The 16,623-nt window shown below is 56.0% G+C and overlaps 1 protein-coding gene across 12 annotated transcripts in view; it reads right to left on the bottom strand.

The window, feature by feature from the left end:
* DLG3 (discs large MAGUK scaffold protein 3) overlaps positions 1–16,623 on the bottom strand; it is a 78,329-nt gene that overhangs the window by 22,129 nt on the left and 39,577 nt on the right. For 9 of the 12 annotated variants that reach the window (XM_053990529.1, XM_053990524.1, XM_053990525.1 and 6 more), the window contains 7 exons: positions 16,280–16,333; positions 7,881–7,931; positions 4,783–4,907; positions 4,145–4,314; positions 3,641–3,777; positions 3,196–3,340; positions 2,904–3,063 (listed from right to left, as the gene is read on the bottom strand). In XM_053990529.1, coding sequence (XP_053846504.1) covers positions 2,904–3,063; positions 3,196–3,340; positions 3,641–3,777; positions 4,145–4,314; positions 4,783–4,907; positions 7,881–7,931; positions 16,280–16,333 — 842 coding nt within the window. The remainder of the gene's footprint in view (positions 1–2,903; positions 3,064–3,195; positions 3,341–3,640; positions 3,778–4,144; positions 4,315–4,782; positions 4,908–7,880; positions 7,932–16,279; positions 16,334–16,623) is intronic. The other 3 variants (XM_053990527.1, XM_053990530.1, XM_053990535.1) reach the window with 1 other exon arrangement.

Here is a 16,623-nt window from a genome sequence, read left to right as displayed (position 1 = left end):
GTCTGGGGGAAAAAAACAATGTGATGGGAACAACGGCAGCTCCCAGATCAAGCTCTGGACTGAAATAAGGAATAAATTATACCAGACAATTAGCACAGGCTGGTGGTGATTGTAAGCCAACATGACACTGGAGACCATCAGTGCATCCGTTGTGGTTGGATCCTGGGCACTTCCTTGGGTACCACAGGGACCATTGAGCTCAGCAGCCTGATCAACCACTCACCTGCCAGGTATCAGAGGGAAATCTCTGGGTTATGTTAGGAGAGATGCTGGAGCCCAGGCACGGCACTGAGTGAGGGCACCCTAAAATGCTGGCAGACTCGTGCAGAGAGAACCCTGGGGCACTGGGGTGGGGGGGGCTGGAACACACCAGATCCAGGAGATCAGGAAAACCATGGAGATATTCCGTCAAAAGATGCTCAACCCCAAGTCCTTAACATGTTACCAGTGCTTGGCTTCGGGGCAGCTGTGAGAGGGCAGGGAGGGCTGCAGCCATCAGTCCCTCTGCAGCAAAGCTGTGCCTAGGGCTGGAGTTCTCCTAGGGGAATAAACCGGTCAAACCCTGCCTCCAACCAGGAGATGAACTTGCTCTGCCCCTTGGGCTTTGCTGCTGCCCAAGCAGCGTGCGGGAAGCACGACCTCAACTCAGTGTAGAGGGAAGCATCCCCAGCACCCGTGAGGACCAGACGGTTTGGTGGAAGGTAAAGAGACCCTGCAAGAATGAGGGGAGGAAATGAAGCCCCAGACAGGTACATCACAGGTCTCAGTCCTGACGTGCACTCTTGGCTTCCATCCTCCTCACAGGAGGCATGACACAGATCATCCAGACAGATCCCACGCTGAATGTCACAGTGTTAACACTGGGGCCTCGGCAGAGAGCAGCTGGGGGGATCCTGTGGGGCTGTGCTGGGTCTGGGTTGCTGTGGTGGAGCTCACTGGAGAGCAGATTCTTTGGTTCCCAGCCCACGGTGCTGCAGGACATGAGGGTCACTGGAGCTACATCCACATCTAAGTAGCACTTGTGCCCATGGGAGGGGGAGAGGCTGGATACTGGACCTCTGCTTTTCCTAAGGAATGGCTGGCAAGAGCCTCACGGGGGACAGCTTCTTTTTCAGGGCAGCTGCTGCCGTTCCCCACACCAGTGAGTTGCACTTGGACCACACTGGTCCCCAGTGCACAGTCTTGGTGCCAACGGACCTGCAGCGATGGAGCTGTCCTGGGGGGTCAGCAATGCACAGGAGGCTTCCAGCACTGTCCTGGGAAGCACGAGCCAAGCGCTGAGCCCGCTGCGGGCTGTGGATCTGCTGGGCAGAGGGGGTTGTGTCTGGGCACACTGGCCCAGAGGTGCCAGCCTGTCTGCAGCGGGGCCCTCCATAAGGCAGCACCATCCTCTAGTGGCCACCAGCACGTGCTGCATCAGGGCGAGTCATCGCTGTGCCATGGCCACTGACAAGCCCCCACTGAACCACTGCCAAGCCATCACCGGGTCACTGGCACTGCCGAGCCACTGCTGAGCCCTCATTGTGCCATTGCCACTGGCTAAGCCTAAGCTGGGTTGCTCTTTCTGCTCTCTAAACGGGAATGTTGGCATGTGCGAGAAGGGACACCCTGCTGGGAGCAGGGTCTCCGGTGTGTTTTCCAAATATTGTGACTCAGTCCCTTCTGTGGTGCACTGTAATGGCAGACAGCACTACTCCTGCCCTGACAGCACAGAAGTTGCTACACCTGCTGAGGATGCAGTGCCAGAAACAGGCTCTAGAACTGGCATTGATGGTGCCAAGACCAGTGGGAGAGGTGGGTGAGGGTGGAAGACAGTGCTGCACTGGTCACGGCATGCAGGGACACCCAGCTGTGGCTGAGCACCAAGAAGTGAGGCAGTCCCGTGACAAAGATGAGTGCAGACACTCTCCAGGAGGATGGCAGGCCTGACAGCAGATCGCAAATCAGGGCCTCCCACTCCAGCATCCACCGCTCACCTGCAGAATGGGAGAATCCTGGACAAAGCTACTGCATCTTCCACTGCAGGCACACTCCTAAAACCAGCCTGTAACCTTGTTCCAAACAGCAGAGCCAGCCCTAAGCCTAAGTCGAGGGCTGGTCCTTATTAATCAGCCTAAGCCCTACAGTCCTGGCCCTGGGGATAGCACATTCAGAGCACTGGCCCCAAGGCTGTGACAAGAAGAGGGTAAGCTCTAAGAATCAGCTAGTAGAGCAGGACTTTCCAGGTCTCTCTCTCTCCCACCCTCAGCTTGAGGCTTTGGAGAAGTTTTATACTGCATTTAGGCTCAGAGCAACGTTTTCTTTTATTTCCTGGCTTCAGGAAACAAACCTGTTCACGCAGCATAAAGGGTTCTGCATGGGGCAAAGGGGGCTGGACAGGGCTGGACAGGAGGCTGTCAGGCCAGGAGCTGGCAGTCACTGGAATTACACCTGAGTGCAGGTGGTTTGGGATGCCAGTCTCAGGCATCATGGGAGGGGCCCCACTTGTTTGCAGGGCTACGCTCCCCCTGGTCCTTCACACCCGGCACAGCTCCACCTGGGAACATCCTGGGAGCCTGTGGCACTGCTGGATGGCACCATAAGGGCAGGGAACACCTTGTATTCCAGGTATTATAAAAATAAGCAAGAGAATGAAGCTGAAATGCAGTTGTGTAAGGCTTGTGAAAGAGTAGGAGAGGGAATGGAGAGGGAGTGAATGCAGCCAGCCAGTGATTGACACAGAAGGGCTGGTCTCAGGGGGGTGAGCACAGAGCTCATTACAGGGACCTCGGGCATTGCACCACGCACCTACAAACGGCTTTTCAAGGCTCTGCACTGGCAGTGGGGATGACATCAAACCACCACAGAGGCAAAATGAGGGAATGAGGAGGAGCACGACAGGGATGCTCCTGCTTGGTACCCACCTGGTGAAGTCATCGTCTCCGATCATGTGCCGAGGGATAGGCGAGTACCGGGACGGAGTCACCTGGGGAGGGATGGGATAGGCAGGCTTGCTCTCAACACTGCCCAGGTAGCCCAGGCTGGAGTTATGGCTTATGTGGTTGTCGGCCATGGCTGAGAAGGCTGCAGGGGAGGAGAAGGTCGTCAGGAGCAGAAACCCATACACAATGATGACATGGAGACCAGCCCGGCCCCGCTCCCCAGCCCAACAGGCTCAGGTGCCCCGCAGCCCCGCGTGCCCTGCGGCCTACGTACTGCTGGCGTAGTCGGGGGGCGCGTACATGTCGTTGAGGTGGACGTTGCCGGGCTTGGCCACTTTCAGGTACACCATGTCAGAGGTGTTCTTCAGGGCGGCCACCGCCTCCTCGTGCCGCACGTCCTGCAGGTTTGTGTTATTCACCTGCCAGAGGGAGAGTGCTGGCTGAGCAGGAGGGCAGGGACCAGGGCAGCCCTGCGGGAGGGGTTTTCCACAGGGGAGGTGCCACAGGAGCTCCAGAGGCATGGTCCCATCGCCTTGGGTTTGGCCCTCCTGCCTGCAGCCATTACTGTGCCTGCCCTCCCACAGCAACGTCCCAGCTGGAGCCCCAGGAAGAGGGGTGAAGCTGCTGACAGGAGGGGCGCTGGGGTTCAGGATCAACACTGCATCGCAGTGGAACCTGTTCAGCTCCGCCTCACAGCTGGCTGTGGCCACGGGGCTTACCGCAAGCAGCCGGTCCCCGATCTGCAGGCGCCCGTCCTTTTGGGCAGCACCTCCCTCGATGATCTTGGTGATGTAAATGCTGTTGTCCCCAGGGATGTGCTGGTTCCCGATGCCCCCTGCAATGCTGAACCCCAGGCCTGAAGGGAGGGTGAAAATGCAAGTGAGGGACAGACAGATAGACAGAGTCACGAGCTGGCACCACAGCCCCTGTGCCTCACTGGGCTTCACACCCTGCCCAAACTCAGCAGGCAACGGGCCACCCCACTGCTGCCTGGGCCCAGCCTGGCCACCGTGCACAGCATTGTGGGTCTGTCCCATACCCCACGCCCCACAGCATTCCACGCTGCTCGGCCACCCTGCAGCATCCTGCACTGCAGCAGTGCCACCCTGCGCCCCCCACGAGGCCGCCCTGCATCCCGTGACATCTCGCACCGAGGGGTCGCCCCACACTGTTCCGTGGGGCAGTGGGGCACCCTGGCCAAGTCAGCAGAGTGAGGGGTTCACCTTTGGGGCCCTTCATCAGGTTAACCTCCATGATGGTCTCTGGCGGGGGCTGCCGGCGCCGTACCACAAGCCGCACCACGGGGCCTGCTTCCTTCAGGGCCTCCACAGCTTTGCTGTGCACAACCTCGGAGACGTCCACGTCGTTCACCCGCAGCACGCAGTCGTTCACCCTGTGGGCACAGGGTGGCCCTGAGCATCCCTGGGGAACTGCCGGGCCGTGCCACCCTCCTCGGGTCACCCTCTGTCACCCTCCTCCAGCCACACAAATGAGAGTTGCTCAAGCTGGCCAGATCACGCCCTGCTGGGGTGAGAAAGGGATCCACCCCAAAGCAGGGGAGAGCGGAGCTGGTCCCTACAGTGCAACCCTGACGGAGGTGGGAGATGAGAAGGAAGGCTGGATCCCTGCCCTGGGCTGTAGTGGGATGGGTGGGAGCAGGAGCCTGATACAGGGAGGGAGGATGGGTGGCTACAGACAGGAGGTGGCCAACGACGGTGGACAGCCCTGTCCTGAGGGGATCTGGCTGTGGGAAAGAGACATATGGAGGCCAGAGACCGTGTTGGGAAAAGGGGCTAGGCCTAGGGGGTCCATGCAGAGATCCTGGGTGACAGCCTGGCCGTTCCCCCAGCCCTGTACTCACCCAAGACGGCCATCCATGGCTGCTGCTCCCCCGGGGATGATCTTGGTGATGAAGATACCCGGGTCATCTGGAACATGGGGGTTGTCGATGCCTCCCGCTATGCTGAAGCCGAGGCCAGAGTTGCCCTGTGGGAAATCAAACCCTGCGTCTTTCCCCCGTGGGCAACTGCTTGCTGCCAGCCCTCCTTAAATGGCTGCCCCCAGCCGCGGGACTGCCTGGGGCGCAGGAGCCCTTACAGCATCTCTCACACCCCGGGGTGCCTGGCTCAGGGGGCAGAGGGATGCTGGCCGGAGGAGAGGCTGGTGTTCCTCCAATGAGTGCTCGGCGCAGCAGTGTGGAGCACTGAACAGATGGAGGGGAGAGTGGGAGCTGCCGAGGACCTCCCTCATCGCCGCGTCTCCACGGAGAGACTGAGGCAGGCGGGGAGCTGGGGGAAGAGGAGGTGGTCCTTGGCAGTGAAAACCTCCCCTTGCTGGCTGCTCCCCAGGAGGAGACACCGATGCCGCAGCCTGCACAGACCAGCAGGGATTGTGCCAGTCACCAGCACCCTACTCCTGCCCCTCTGCACCTTGGGATGTAGCCCTGGCACGAATACCAGCTGGGGACGGCAATACTGATGACAAAATTTACAGGCTGGTGTGGAAGTGGCTATCAGGATGGAGTGGGCCCCCCAGTTCTGTCTCCTTCTCCTCACAGACATGCTTGGAGCGTCACTTGAGCTTCTCCTGCCGAATTATGCCTGGGACCACGGCTCATCTCCAGACCATTCCCCCAGCATCTCAGGACTGAGTGGCTGTGGCCCTGCGCCACCTCTCCCACTTGCAGGATCCTCATTAGTGACACACTCACAGGCGCTGCTTCCAGATCCGTGCTTGATGCAAGTGGACAATTCCTGCCTTTTTTGCTCTGCCTTGAAAATCAGATGGCTTCTTGCCTTGTTTCCTCATGTGGAAGAACTGACACTTAGTCACATTGTGCCTGCCTCTCTCGTACACGAGCGGGCTCAGGCCAAGCTCCCCTGGCTGCCCATGGCCCCAGTGCTCAGCGGGAGATGAGGGGGTGCTCTGCTCGTCCAGGGGACCTGTGGCTCAGAGGGCCACACTGGAACTCTGTCTCCCCAGGATAATTTAGCACCAACAGCCAGCTGGGGCTCGCACTTCTCCCCAGCAATTTTGCCCCAGCATTAGTTCCTGCAGCGATGCAGAGCTGGCTTCATGACGCTTGTGACACAGCACCAGGAGCCACCAATGCCCGTCACTGTGCAGCGCTCCCAGACGCTCTCTGGCCAGCTGGGATTCGGCTGGCACGTGACACGGAGGCATTCAACAGGAAAGGGTCTAGGCTGCTCTCTTTCCTCTATGCTGGGCTCTGATTACCCTGTGCCTAGCTCAAAAAAGCTCTTTACTGTCACAGAGACCAAGCCAGGCTGCAGCAAGGCAGGTGAGATTGCAAAACGATCTCCAGCCATTAGTTGTGCCTGCTTATGGAAGGTCCTTGGTTAGCTACAAAACCTGGAAATGATCCGGGAGGTGTTAATTTTTATTCTGTTAAACCTCAAAAAGGAGTCTAAGGGATTTCTTAGCTGACACCAGGGTTGATGCCCTGATGCCAGGGCAGTTCCTGCTGTAGAAACATGTGTGGTGGGTAAACACAAAGCCATGTCCCTCTGCAGATTGTGTTTCTGCTATTATTGCCCCCAAAATGCTCCTGAATTTACGCTTGTCCTTACAACAAAGGCAAGGATTAATAACAGTGACTGACCAGCGACTTTGGGGTACACTGAGGACAATTCTAGAGGCCAAACACCCCAGCAAGGGGACAGCCTCACCTGCAGGCATCAGGGTGCTTCTCCTGCATTAAGGCAGGATTGTTGCATCCCACCAGGGACTCGGTGAAGGGGAATGACCTGGGTATGGTCCATGCCAGCCCAGGCTGCTAAGCAGTGAGATTCCCTCATGGTTTCTTGCTGTTGGAGAATGAATCGCTGCTTGGGGCTTTGAAATGAGGGCACCAACGAGTGCTGCCTCTCTGTGTGGTCCTGCCAGCTCTTTCCCTGTTCCCACCACGGGCTGAGGACAGAGGATGCTCTGAATCCCTGAGACAAGGCTTTTGCCTGTGACTTGGGTTTGGTAGCCCAGAAAGGAAGGAACCTCTGGTGAAACCAGGCACGCCGGGGAAGCAGTGGGTGAGGCGGCAGCCCCAGATAACCTTCCGTCCACCCACCTCCGTGATGCAGAGCCAAGGGAAGGAGGGAGATGACTAAAGGCAGAGAGGAACAGAATAATGAGCGTCTTCCCCTGCAACGCTGGCCACGGGGCGAGGCTGAGCCGCCTGGCCCGGCAGCGAGGGGGAGGCAAGGTGTGCTGTGGAGAGCCGCGGGCAGCCTCCCAGCACAGCCATTCCCAGCCAGCAGGGCTGTGCCTGTCTCCCGGGGTAAACCCTGGGCCAGCTTTTCCCGCTCCCTCCCCATCCCTCCTCCCCTGCTGCTTCCTGGGCAACAAGAAAGCCCTTCATGCCCTGTGTGGTGCTGGCTTGCCCCCAGATACACCCCACACATGGCGGGAGCTAATTCTAGATACGCCATCACCTCTGTGTTGCCAACAAACAACACTGTTAGCTGTTTCACTAAATAATCTGTTCTTGCAGCTTAGCATCTCAAGGCCGTGTGCCCTAGAGTGATGGGGAGCCTGGTGGCAGGGTGGCTTTGGTCCCTGTGCCCAGCTGTGGGGTGCACCCACCCGTGTCTGCGCAAGCAGAGCTCCCCACACCTCTGTTTTCTGACAAAGGCAATGACAAAGAGCCTCCCCCCATGCTCTGATGAGTTTGTGGGGGTGAGGGTGTGAAAGAGGGAGGCAAGGGAGAAGCCCTCCTCCCCCCCTTCTGGCGGGGTGTGCAGGGGGAGAGGGGAGCAGAGGGGAGCTCCCTGGCAGGAGCCAGGCTGGCAAAGCAGGTGCAACAGCCAGGAAAGCCTCCAGAGAGAGCGGGGAGCAGAGACCAACCTCTCCCCATCAGCTGTGCAGGGATGCGTGGGGGGCCAGCTGTGCGGGGGGGTGGGCGAGTGGGAGGAGGCTGCTGGTGGGTGAGTGAGGAGTACTTACCCTTTCCAAGATGATCTCTTCATATTTGAATATCCCATCGCTGCCATTCATCTGGAGAGAGGGAGACAGTGTGTTACAACTCTCTGCTGGTCCCGGGGGAATTTGTTTTTACTCTCTGGTAGCTGAACATGAAGAATCCGACCTAAAAGCTGCACCATCACCGCTGAAAAAACCTTAAATGCAACTGCTTGAGCCTGCCCTGGAATTAAACCATGTGCTGCTTTTCTCCCTGGGCATAAGCCAAAGCCCACTGACTTTAATGCACTTCTGTGCAAAGCCTTTATTCTCCCAGCTCATTTCTCCAGCCATGAAAAGGAACACAACCGAAGGCACAAAAAGAAATAACACCTTTGTTACGCAGCGTATAATTAACCTCAGGATTTCAATCCTTGAGGAAGGAAAGAGAGGGGGTCGTTCCGTTTAAAGGGAAAAAAATGTCTGTACATAATAACATAATAAACACCTTTAGCAGCTTATATTTTTTTAAATCTTTTTGTAGCATGACGGAATTAACAGGAAATTCAGGATAATTTATTCTACGAAATTAGTTGGGTGCAAAGGAAACAAGGTGTGAGAGAGTGGGGCACAGTAAGAGGTGAAAATATTGTGGTGCCCTTATGTATAAAAATGGTGTAGCCTGTCCCAGTGCTGTGCACCACACTGATCCCCACGCTTCAAAGTCTCCCATACCCAAAGTATCAAAGCAGAGCTCTTGGAAACACAATGAATAGAAACAAAAAGGGATGCAATTGTAGGCTGTAAAATGGTAAATGTAGACCAAAAAAAAAAAAAAAAACCAAACCAAAAAAAACAACCCATTCTCCACATAATCAACAGTGCACAGGAAAAATGTAGCAGTTTCACTCCAGATCAACAGGATCAGGCCAGAAACAGCTGCCAAGGACTAAAATTTAGCAAGATTTGCAATGCAATTGGCTATTGAAACATCCAAGACTTAACAGCAACAGTTTCAAAGCAAACTGAGTTGGAAGGGAACTCAAAGGGTCATGGAATCCAACTGCTGGCCCTGCACAGTCCCCCCAGCAATCCCACCACGTGCCTGAGAGCGTCGTCCAAACGCTCCTGGAGCTCTGGCAGCTCTGGGGCCATGACCAGTCCCTGGGGAGCCTGTTCAGTGCCCCAGCACCGTCTGTGTGAAAAACCTTGTCCTAATGCCCAACCTAAACCTCCCCTGACACAGCTTTATGCCCTTCCCCCAGGTCCTGTCACTGAGCACCTGAGAGAAGAGACCAGTGTCTGCTCCTCTGCTGAAGCTGCAGACTATAGTGAGGTGGGGTGAGGTCTGTCTTCAGTCTCCTCTCCTCCAGGCTGAATAAGACAAGTCACCTCACCCTTTCCTCATAATGGTTTCCTCTAGATCCTTCATTACCTTTGTAGCCTCCTTTGGATGCTCTCTAAAAGCTTTATATCCTTTTATTTTGGCCCCAGGACTCGAGGTGAAGCTGCCCCAGTGGGAGCAGAGCCAGACAATCCCTCCCTTGCCCGTCAGGTGATTATCCTTAGCCTGCACCCCAGGCTAAGGTTGGCCTTTTTGGCTACCAGGGCACACTGTTGACTGACATTTATTTTGGAGGGGACTGAACTCAACCTCATAATTTGAGTCATTCTGGGAAACAAGGGATGGGACATGGGTAGTTCTGTATGACAAGGCAGAGGCAGTGGAACCCTGCACTCAGCAGGCAAGCACTTCTCTCACTGTGCAGTCCTGCCTCTGCCCGTGGCCTCTGGACAACACACAGAGTTCCTCATCTGGATTTTACATCCACCATTAACTGATGGCCCATAGATCACATGGAGCCACTTTCTGCATACACTCTGTATCCCAAACTGGAGCTGACATGCTTTGTTTGGACACAGCTCTCCTCACGAGGCATCAGCATGCTGGCTGTGTCCTGCTTTCCTAGCTTCTTGCTATCTGCCCCTGCAGAGGCACAGCCCTGCCATGCCCCACACCCCCAGAGCGCTGGGTCATTCCACGGAGGGGACAGCAACCATCATTTATGCTAAAGCCATCATCTGGCACCACAGAAGGAAACCTAGTGAGGCAACGGTGAGGTCCTATTGATAGGTAGGAAGAGGAAACAGGAGTTTTTTCTGGGTGGCAACAGTCAGGGTCCTAGGCAGAGGAGCAGTGCTGCAGGACAGGGTCTGGGGTAGCGCTGTCTAGGCTACCCCGGACCGAGTCCCGCAGGGTAACCCTCAGTTAGCATGGATAGCGTAATTAAAATCCCCACCAGGAAGATGGAAGGACTCTTGGGCTGCTGGAATCCAAGCGGGTTTATTCAGGATTGATCGAAGGAGTAGGGAGGCAGAAATAGGAGCAGGGAGACAACCACACTCAGGGGAGGCAGACTCCAAGGGGAAGGAGGGGCCAGAGTATATAACTGGGGAGGGAAGGAGTAACTAGGGTACAAATGATCCAATGGGAAGAGGGTGTAAGGGATGGGGTAACATAAACTGGGCCAGTGAGGGAAAAGGGAAGGAGTGGTTTACAGAGGGAACCGTTAGAAACAACGAGAACGGGGAACTTTCCAGAACTTGGGGAGATGACAACCGTAAACTGACAGGTGATGGGCATGTGCTCATTTGCACTGGGGGGCAGAGGACTCTGGGGAAATGCCTTATGCTAAATGACTGTAGTTTCCCATGGCATTCCCACACTGTCCTCCCCATGGGCACATCCCACAGGGCTGTGCCACCTGTGCCACACACACCCTCATCCCCTGCCCTGGGATGCCAAAGCAACCCCACACCCCGTACTGCGCTTCAAGGATGAGGCTGGGCAAAGAGATGGGAATGAGGCTCCAGGAAACACAGGCTGAGTGTGTTGTCCCTCCTTGGATGTGCCCTGTGTCCTGTGCCTGGTGCCTCTCAGTCACAGGAAGACTTCAGGGGACGGCTCAGGGTTGGGACATCCAAACACTCCAATAGTAGGATGCTCAGATCCTCCCAACGCACTGGGAAAGGCTTTGGCCAGCTCTTACAGGAGGATCTTGCATCAGAAAAGCACCAAAATGGTGGGATTAACCCACATCAGGATCCCTGCGGCCTCAGAGGGTCAGGGACACATGGTCAGTGACACCTTCTGCCGCAGTGCTGCCCTGTGCTGTGCTCCTGTGGGCAGAGGCACATTGCTTCCCTTGCCACAGGTTCCCCCTCTGGCTCGGGCCACCTTTCCCTCCTCTCACCTTCCCACACTGACTAATCCTAAGTGCAGCTGGCTCGCTGGCCCATGCCACCCTTAGAGCCTCCCTCAGCACAGCCTCCCTCAGCACAGCCTCCAGCCCACCCCATCCCCTCTCTGCAGTCGGTATCCTGCTGCGTGGGGCGCAGTGTTGCCTCTCCCCAGCTTTCCAGCAACTCAGATTCCTGGCACCCTTTGCTACTACACACATTGTCCTCTCTGCTTTGGCATTCAACACAGTTGCCACACAGCCAGCCATATGCACACCCACGGCCGCAGAGGAACAGCGTACACATCCCTCCAGGATGGGGATCTGCAGAAAACTGTGACAATCTGTGAGCCGTGGTGAGAGCCAGCACGGGCCCTGCGAGGAGCGGCTGCTGCCAGCGCAGCCAGGGTGCACCGAGAGCCCAGCACAGACCCCGTCACACACCCTGGTGCTGCCAGCAGCTGAGCTGGGATAGCCTCGCTCCTCAAATCCCTGGGCTGCTAATGCTGAGCACTCCTGGAAAACTGGCCTTAAGGTGCTTGTTTGACACGGCGTCTGCTGGGAGCAACCTGCCCAGGCCAGGCGTGCTGGGGTCAGTCAGGCCTGACCATGAAGTTTTAGCTCTGGTTATGCTTTCAAAATTCACACAATGGAATGCCAGTTAATTGTATAAGGAAGCCAAATGAAGAACTTAATATATACCACGTAACCAAGGGAACAAGCCAACAAAGAGAACGCTCCAGCTTCGGAAAATCAAATACCAGTCACTCACCGATGGCAAAAACCTCCCTGTGATGCCCACCAGAGCTGCCAGGACCTGGCTCTGCCGCAGGCTGTTCCCCCTGTACTTTGCCAGTGTTCTGTGCTCCTCCCCAGATCCTGTTTGGGGCCATCTCCGGTGGGAAGGTGCCTGGGTGGGAAGATGCACCACACCCTGGTCTCCTCGTGTAACACCTGCAGAGCTGCCAGCAGGGTCAGGGGCCAATTAGCTGTTCCCAGCAGATCCTGATCCTAAGCATCACCCGGTTTCTCATGAAAAAGAATATGGATATTTTTTTCCAGGCCCTTCCCATGCAACAAGTCCACCTGACGGCTCAGGAAGAGGCGCCTTTACTGGCCCTGTCCTCTTTTGAGCAGAAGGGAAATAGTTACCGATGACGGCATTTAGCTCATCAACAGAAGGCTGCAGAGCTAACACTCATCTGATAAACACAAGAGCACACACCTTCCAGAGCTACTGCAAGCTGTCTGCAGGCTCTGCCGGCCAACACTGCAACAGCCCACGTGGAACACCCCTTGGAATTTGCTGGAGAGTAAGGATTTGAGGTGGGTTTTTTGGGTTGGGGGGGGTGGTTGGCTGTTTTTTTTGTAGTTTTGCTTGTTCGCTTGCTTTTTAAATAAAAAAAAAGAAGGCCAGATTTCTAAGACAAAGATCAGGTTACTCAAATGCAACCCAGATAGGCAACCAGGTTGCAAGAGCAAATACCCAGCAGGAAGAATAATACCGCTCACAGTCCCTTTTGGAGCATGATCCTGCCCATATCCTGTGCTGAGGATGCAATGAGGAGGAGCGCTGGGACCTGCTGGTGGAGCAGCTGTTTACTGAGATAATGGAGAGCGCCTGAAGACTGCAGAGCCAGCCCTTGGTTGTGTCAGCCAGCCCTGGGTGTGGAGGGCACCTGGCAATGCTCCCCGGTTGTCCCAGCACGGGGAAAGGGGAACAGCCCCGTGCCAGGGCAGCGGGTGCAATGGGCACCTCCCCTGGCACGGGCACTGCCAGTGCTGGCACGGGAGAGCTCTCCCTGCCTGCACATGACAGGGGGTGCAGGGAAAACAGGCCAAGAGCCGCCTCCCTTCACCTCCCCGCGTCCTGCCGCAGCACTGAGACAGACTGACTCGCTGCCAGCTATCCCCTGGCTCAGCCCCCTCGCGTGCAGTGCCCACGGCGCTGGTCTTGTGCACAGAGCGAATAAACGCCCGATCTCCGGCCAGCCTTTTGGCAGAGGGCTGCGAGGACCAACCTGCTGAGCTTGGGCAGAGTGAAGGGCTTTGCAGCCTGGCAGCCCCAGCAACAGCTGGGAGGACACCACAGCCCTGTTTGCTTGCAGGAACTGGCGCTGGGGTGTGTCCCAGCCAGCACCTGGGACCGAAGTGTGAGGGACTCACTGGCTGAGAGCAGGCCTGGAAAGCACTTGTCCCTCTCACACCTGGCTTTTAAGCAACTGAAGGTGATTGCACCTCACTGCTGGGCAATGAGGCACCAAATTAGGCTCCAAGGACCCAGGCTCTGAAACCTTCAACTCCTCAAGGGCTTTGGAGTGACTTTCCCTGCTCATTTTGGAACTGTCTGGCAGCAAGAAGTTGTTTTAGCTTCAGAGAGGCAGCTCTGAAATGCAGAGACCTCATCTGCCATGGAAACTCTGTTTCCAATTCTCTGTCTCCCCATTAGGGACATGCTGGGTAAAAAGATGTGAAACTGTGAACATGGGTGATGCCCTCCAGCACTTTCCTTATAATCATCAAGGGATGATTTTAATACTGCAGGCATTTTATAATGGGTTATTTGGGTTTTTACACCCTGGGGGTGCTGGGCTCTGCTCAAGCTCTACACTGAGCCCCAGCCATCCCAGTGCTGCAGTCCCCACCTCAGAGCTCTGCTGGTGCTACGTGCTCCTGGGGATGGGAGTGGGTGGATGGGGACATTGAAATGCAGAACAGACTTCTTGATAAACAGTCAGGGCCAAATCAAGCCCGACAGCCAGTCCAAAGCAATCAATGAACTAGAACAGGAAGGAATAGACTACTTCCATCTGTTTATCATTAAGGAAAGCAATAAATAGTTAAGTAATTAAAGACTGGAAGATGTGACTTTAACCCTTCCAAATACATACTGTACCAATGGACTTCAGATTCTGGGTTTGTAAAAAACATCCCACGCTTCCAGATTTGGTATTTTGGTGTTTGCGGAAAGCTCCTGGTGCGGCTCCTTTGCTGACCTGGGAAACTGCCGAGGTTTCTGGGAGTTGTTTTCTCTGAAGCCTGAGGAATCCAGCACCCCAGAGAAGGAAAAAGATGGAGCAAGGCCTGTTTCCTCGTATAACGTGAAGTAGAAGGCAAGAGGGTTTCCAGGCTGGATGCTGAGAGGAATCAAACCGAGGTGTCTCCCCTGCTCTGGGCACCCAGTGGTGACACACACCAGGATCACAGCCAGCAGAGCACAGCTACAGCCTGGTGGCCCTTTTGACCCCTGCAGGACAGTTTCTCCCAGCATGTTCTGCTGAGTTTGGATGGATGGGACCAGTGACTGTCACGCCCAGCAGGATGCTGGCATCTGTCTGGGGTGCAGAGCACCCCCTGAAACCCAGCCAGAGTGCAGGGAGAAGGGGTGCACAGGGATACGGAGGTGGAGGGAGAGGGAGGGATGTGAAATTAATGAGCTGGAGTACAGGGAAGCAGCCAGGAGGGCAGGAAAGTGGAGTGCACTGCTGTGGAAGGAGTGGTTGCGGCCCCACATGAGGGCTCCCAGAGGTTCCTGGCTTCTGCAGGGCTCAGGAACCTGCCCAGGGTGACAAAACCTGTCCTTGGCCCCTGGCTCACCTCTCATTGCCCTTGGGCCCGCAGGCAAGGAGGAGGGATGGGCATGGATGGAGTGTGGCAAAGGATGGCGCCTGCAATGATGAGTGGGCAATGTTCCTCCAAAGGTATGACATTTTGTACTGAGGGAGGGTACAAAATGGTTGTGAAAGCAGAATTTCCATCAGGAATACCTCCCTACCCTGCCCTGCTCACAGCACACTTCTCACTTGCTCTGGTCCAGCATGGTGGTGGTCCCTTCCCTCTAGGAGACATTGCCCTTTTCCCAGTTCTCTGTAAAACAGCCAGGAGAGTGCAGAGAGGAAGCTGCAACATGGCACTGCCCTGCAGCCAGGGTGCCCAGCACAGTGAGAGAACCTCCAGCCCACAACCCCTCTGCCATGCCATGTGCTTGGGAAAGGTAACCTTTGGGGACAGCAGCTCCCCTCTGCCACATTCATACAAGGCTGCTGGAGCCAGGACCACCACGCTGAGGGATGCACCACTGCCTTCCTCCCCAGTGTCAGGTGGCTTTAAATTCAGGCTTTAAATTCAGGCTTAATTAAACCATACAGCCAGGGTTGGAAAGGTCTCAGCCAGGCTTTCCTTCTTTTCTGTAGCTTTTCCCAGCCAGCCCAGTACAGCTCTGACGTGCACTGACCCCACCACAAGCTGTGGGCTGAGATCTGCAGTTTTCTACAGGGGAAATTCAACCCCCAGAAGTCACCTGTGGCCCATTACCCTGACTCCAAAGATGGACCCAGCCCAGCTCTGAGTCCCGGCGCTGCTTCACTGCTGTGGAAGGCAGCTGAAGTTTGATGCATCAGAAGTAAACCCGATGCAAAGCACTCAGCCCTGGCAAACTGCTAACTGGGCTCCTTTGGGCAAAGAAGGGAAACCCCCACAAGCACAGAGCCAGTGCTGCTGGCCAGAAACCCATGCTGGCCACCTTCCTCCCTTCATCTGCCCCACAGGAACGAGTTACAAATATTCTGGGGATGGATGCAGCAGGATGCAAACCCTGTCTGCAACAAACGGAGAAGCATTATCTTTTACTACGCTAGGAGTGCCAAACGCACCATGGCTGCACAGACAGTCACCAAGAACTGCTCAGCTGCTGCTGGCAGCCTTCACTGGGAGAGGAGCAGCATCCGATGGGCCCTACTGCCCTGAGGACTGGTGAGGGAGATGCCAGCGAGCACCCAGAGAGCCCTGCCCCACTCCTGAGAGGGGCCAGGGCTGCCTTAAGGAGGCTGAGGCAGTGCAGGAAAGTAAAGGATGCCCCAGCAGAGCCTCTCAACCCCCCTGCATGGGAGGCAGAGGAGATGGCTGTATGATTAACCCTGAACACAACCATCTGGCATCCCCAGCTCCTCTGCTGAGGCCTTTTGCCTTGTACCTCCCTGTGCTGGAGTCCCCAGCATCTCCTGCTGCTGGCCTTGGTTCTGCGCAGTGTCACCCAGCCCCAGAAAGGTTTGGGGGTAGGATGAGCTGTGGGGATATGGTGTGGGTATAAGGATCTTCTGCTGCCTTACCAGGGCCTCCTTGAGCTGGAAAAGTCTTTCCTGCATTGCTGAGCAGGGAAAATGCAGCACTTGATCAAAGGAAGCAAAACGAAACCGGGAGACTTACAGAGAGCCCTTGTTCCAGCGAGTCTGTATTCACGATAATGGGAGCGGGGTTGGCCTGTGAGGAGACAAAAGTGGGATGTCACCAAGCTGAGCGATGAACCCAGCGCTTCGTGGTGCACTGCCTCTCCCCTGGCCATGCCAGCACAGACCCTCCAGGCCAGGCAGCAGAGAGAGATTTGGGAAGGGCTCTGTTTGTCCCTCCTCCGGGTGTCCAACAGCCCTGGGACAGGAGCAGGGCCACAGCGTGGCTCTGGGCATCAGTCCCGTCCTCAAAGCTGATGTGTCCCAAACACACCATGGCCTTGGCTGCTGGGAAGGGAGATAGGGAAGATTGGAAATTCTCTC

This window comes from Vidua macroura, chromosome 14 (genome assembly GCF_024509145.1).
Source record: "Vidua macroura isolate BioBank_ID:100142 chromosome 14, ASM2450914v1, whole genome shotgun sequence".
NCBI classification, from domain to species: domain Eukaryota; kingdom Metazoa; phylum Chordata; class Aves; order Passeriformes; family Viduidae; genus Vidua; species Vidua macroura.
Note: the sequence above shows the minus strand (reverse complement) of the source record. Positions and strands in the feature narration are given on the sequence as shown.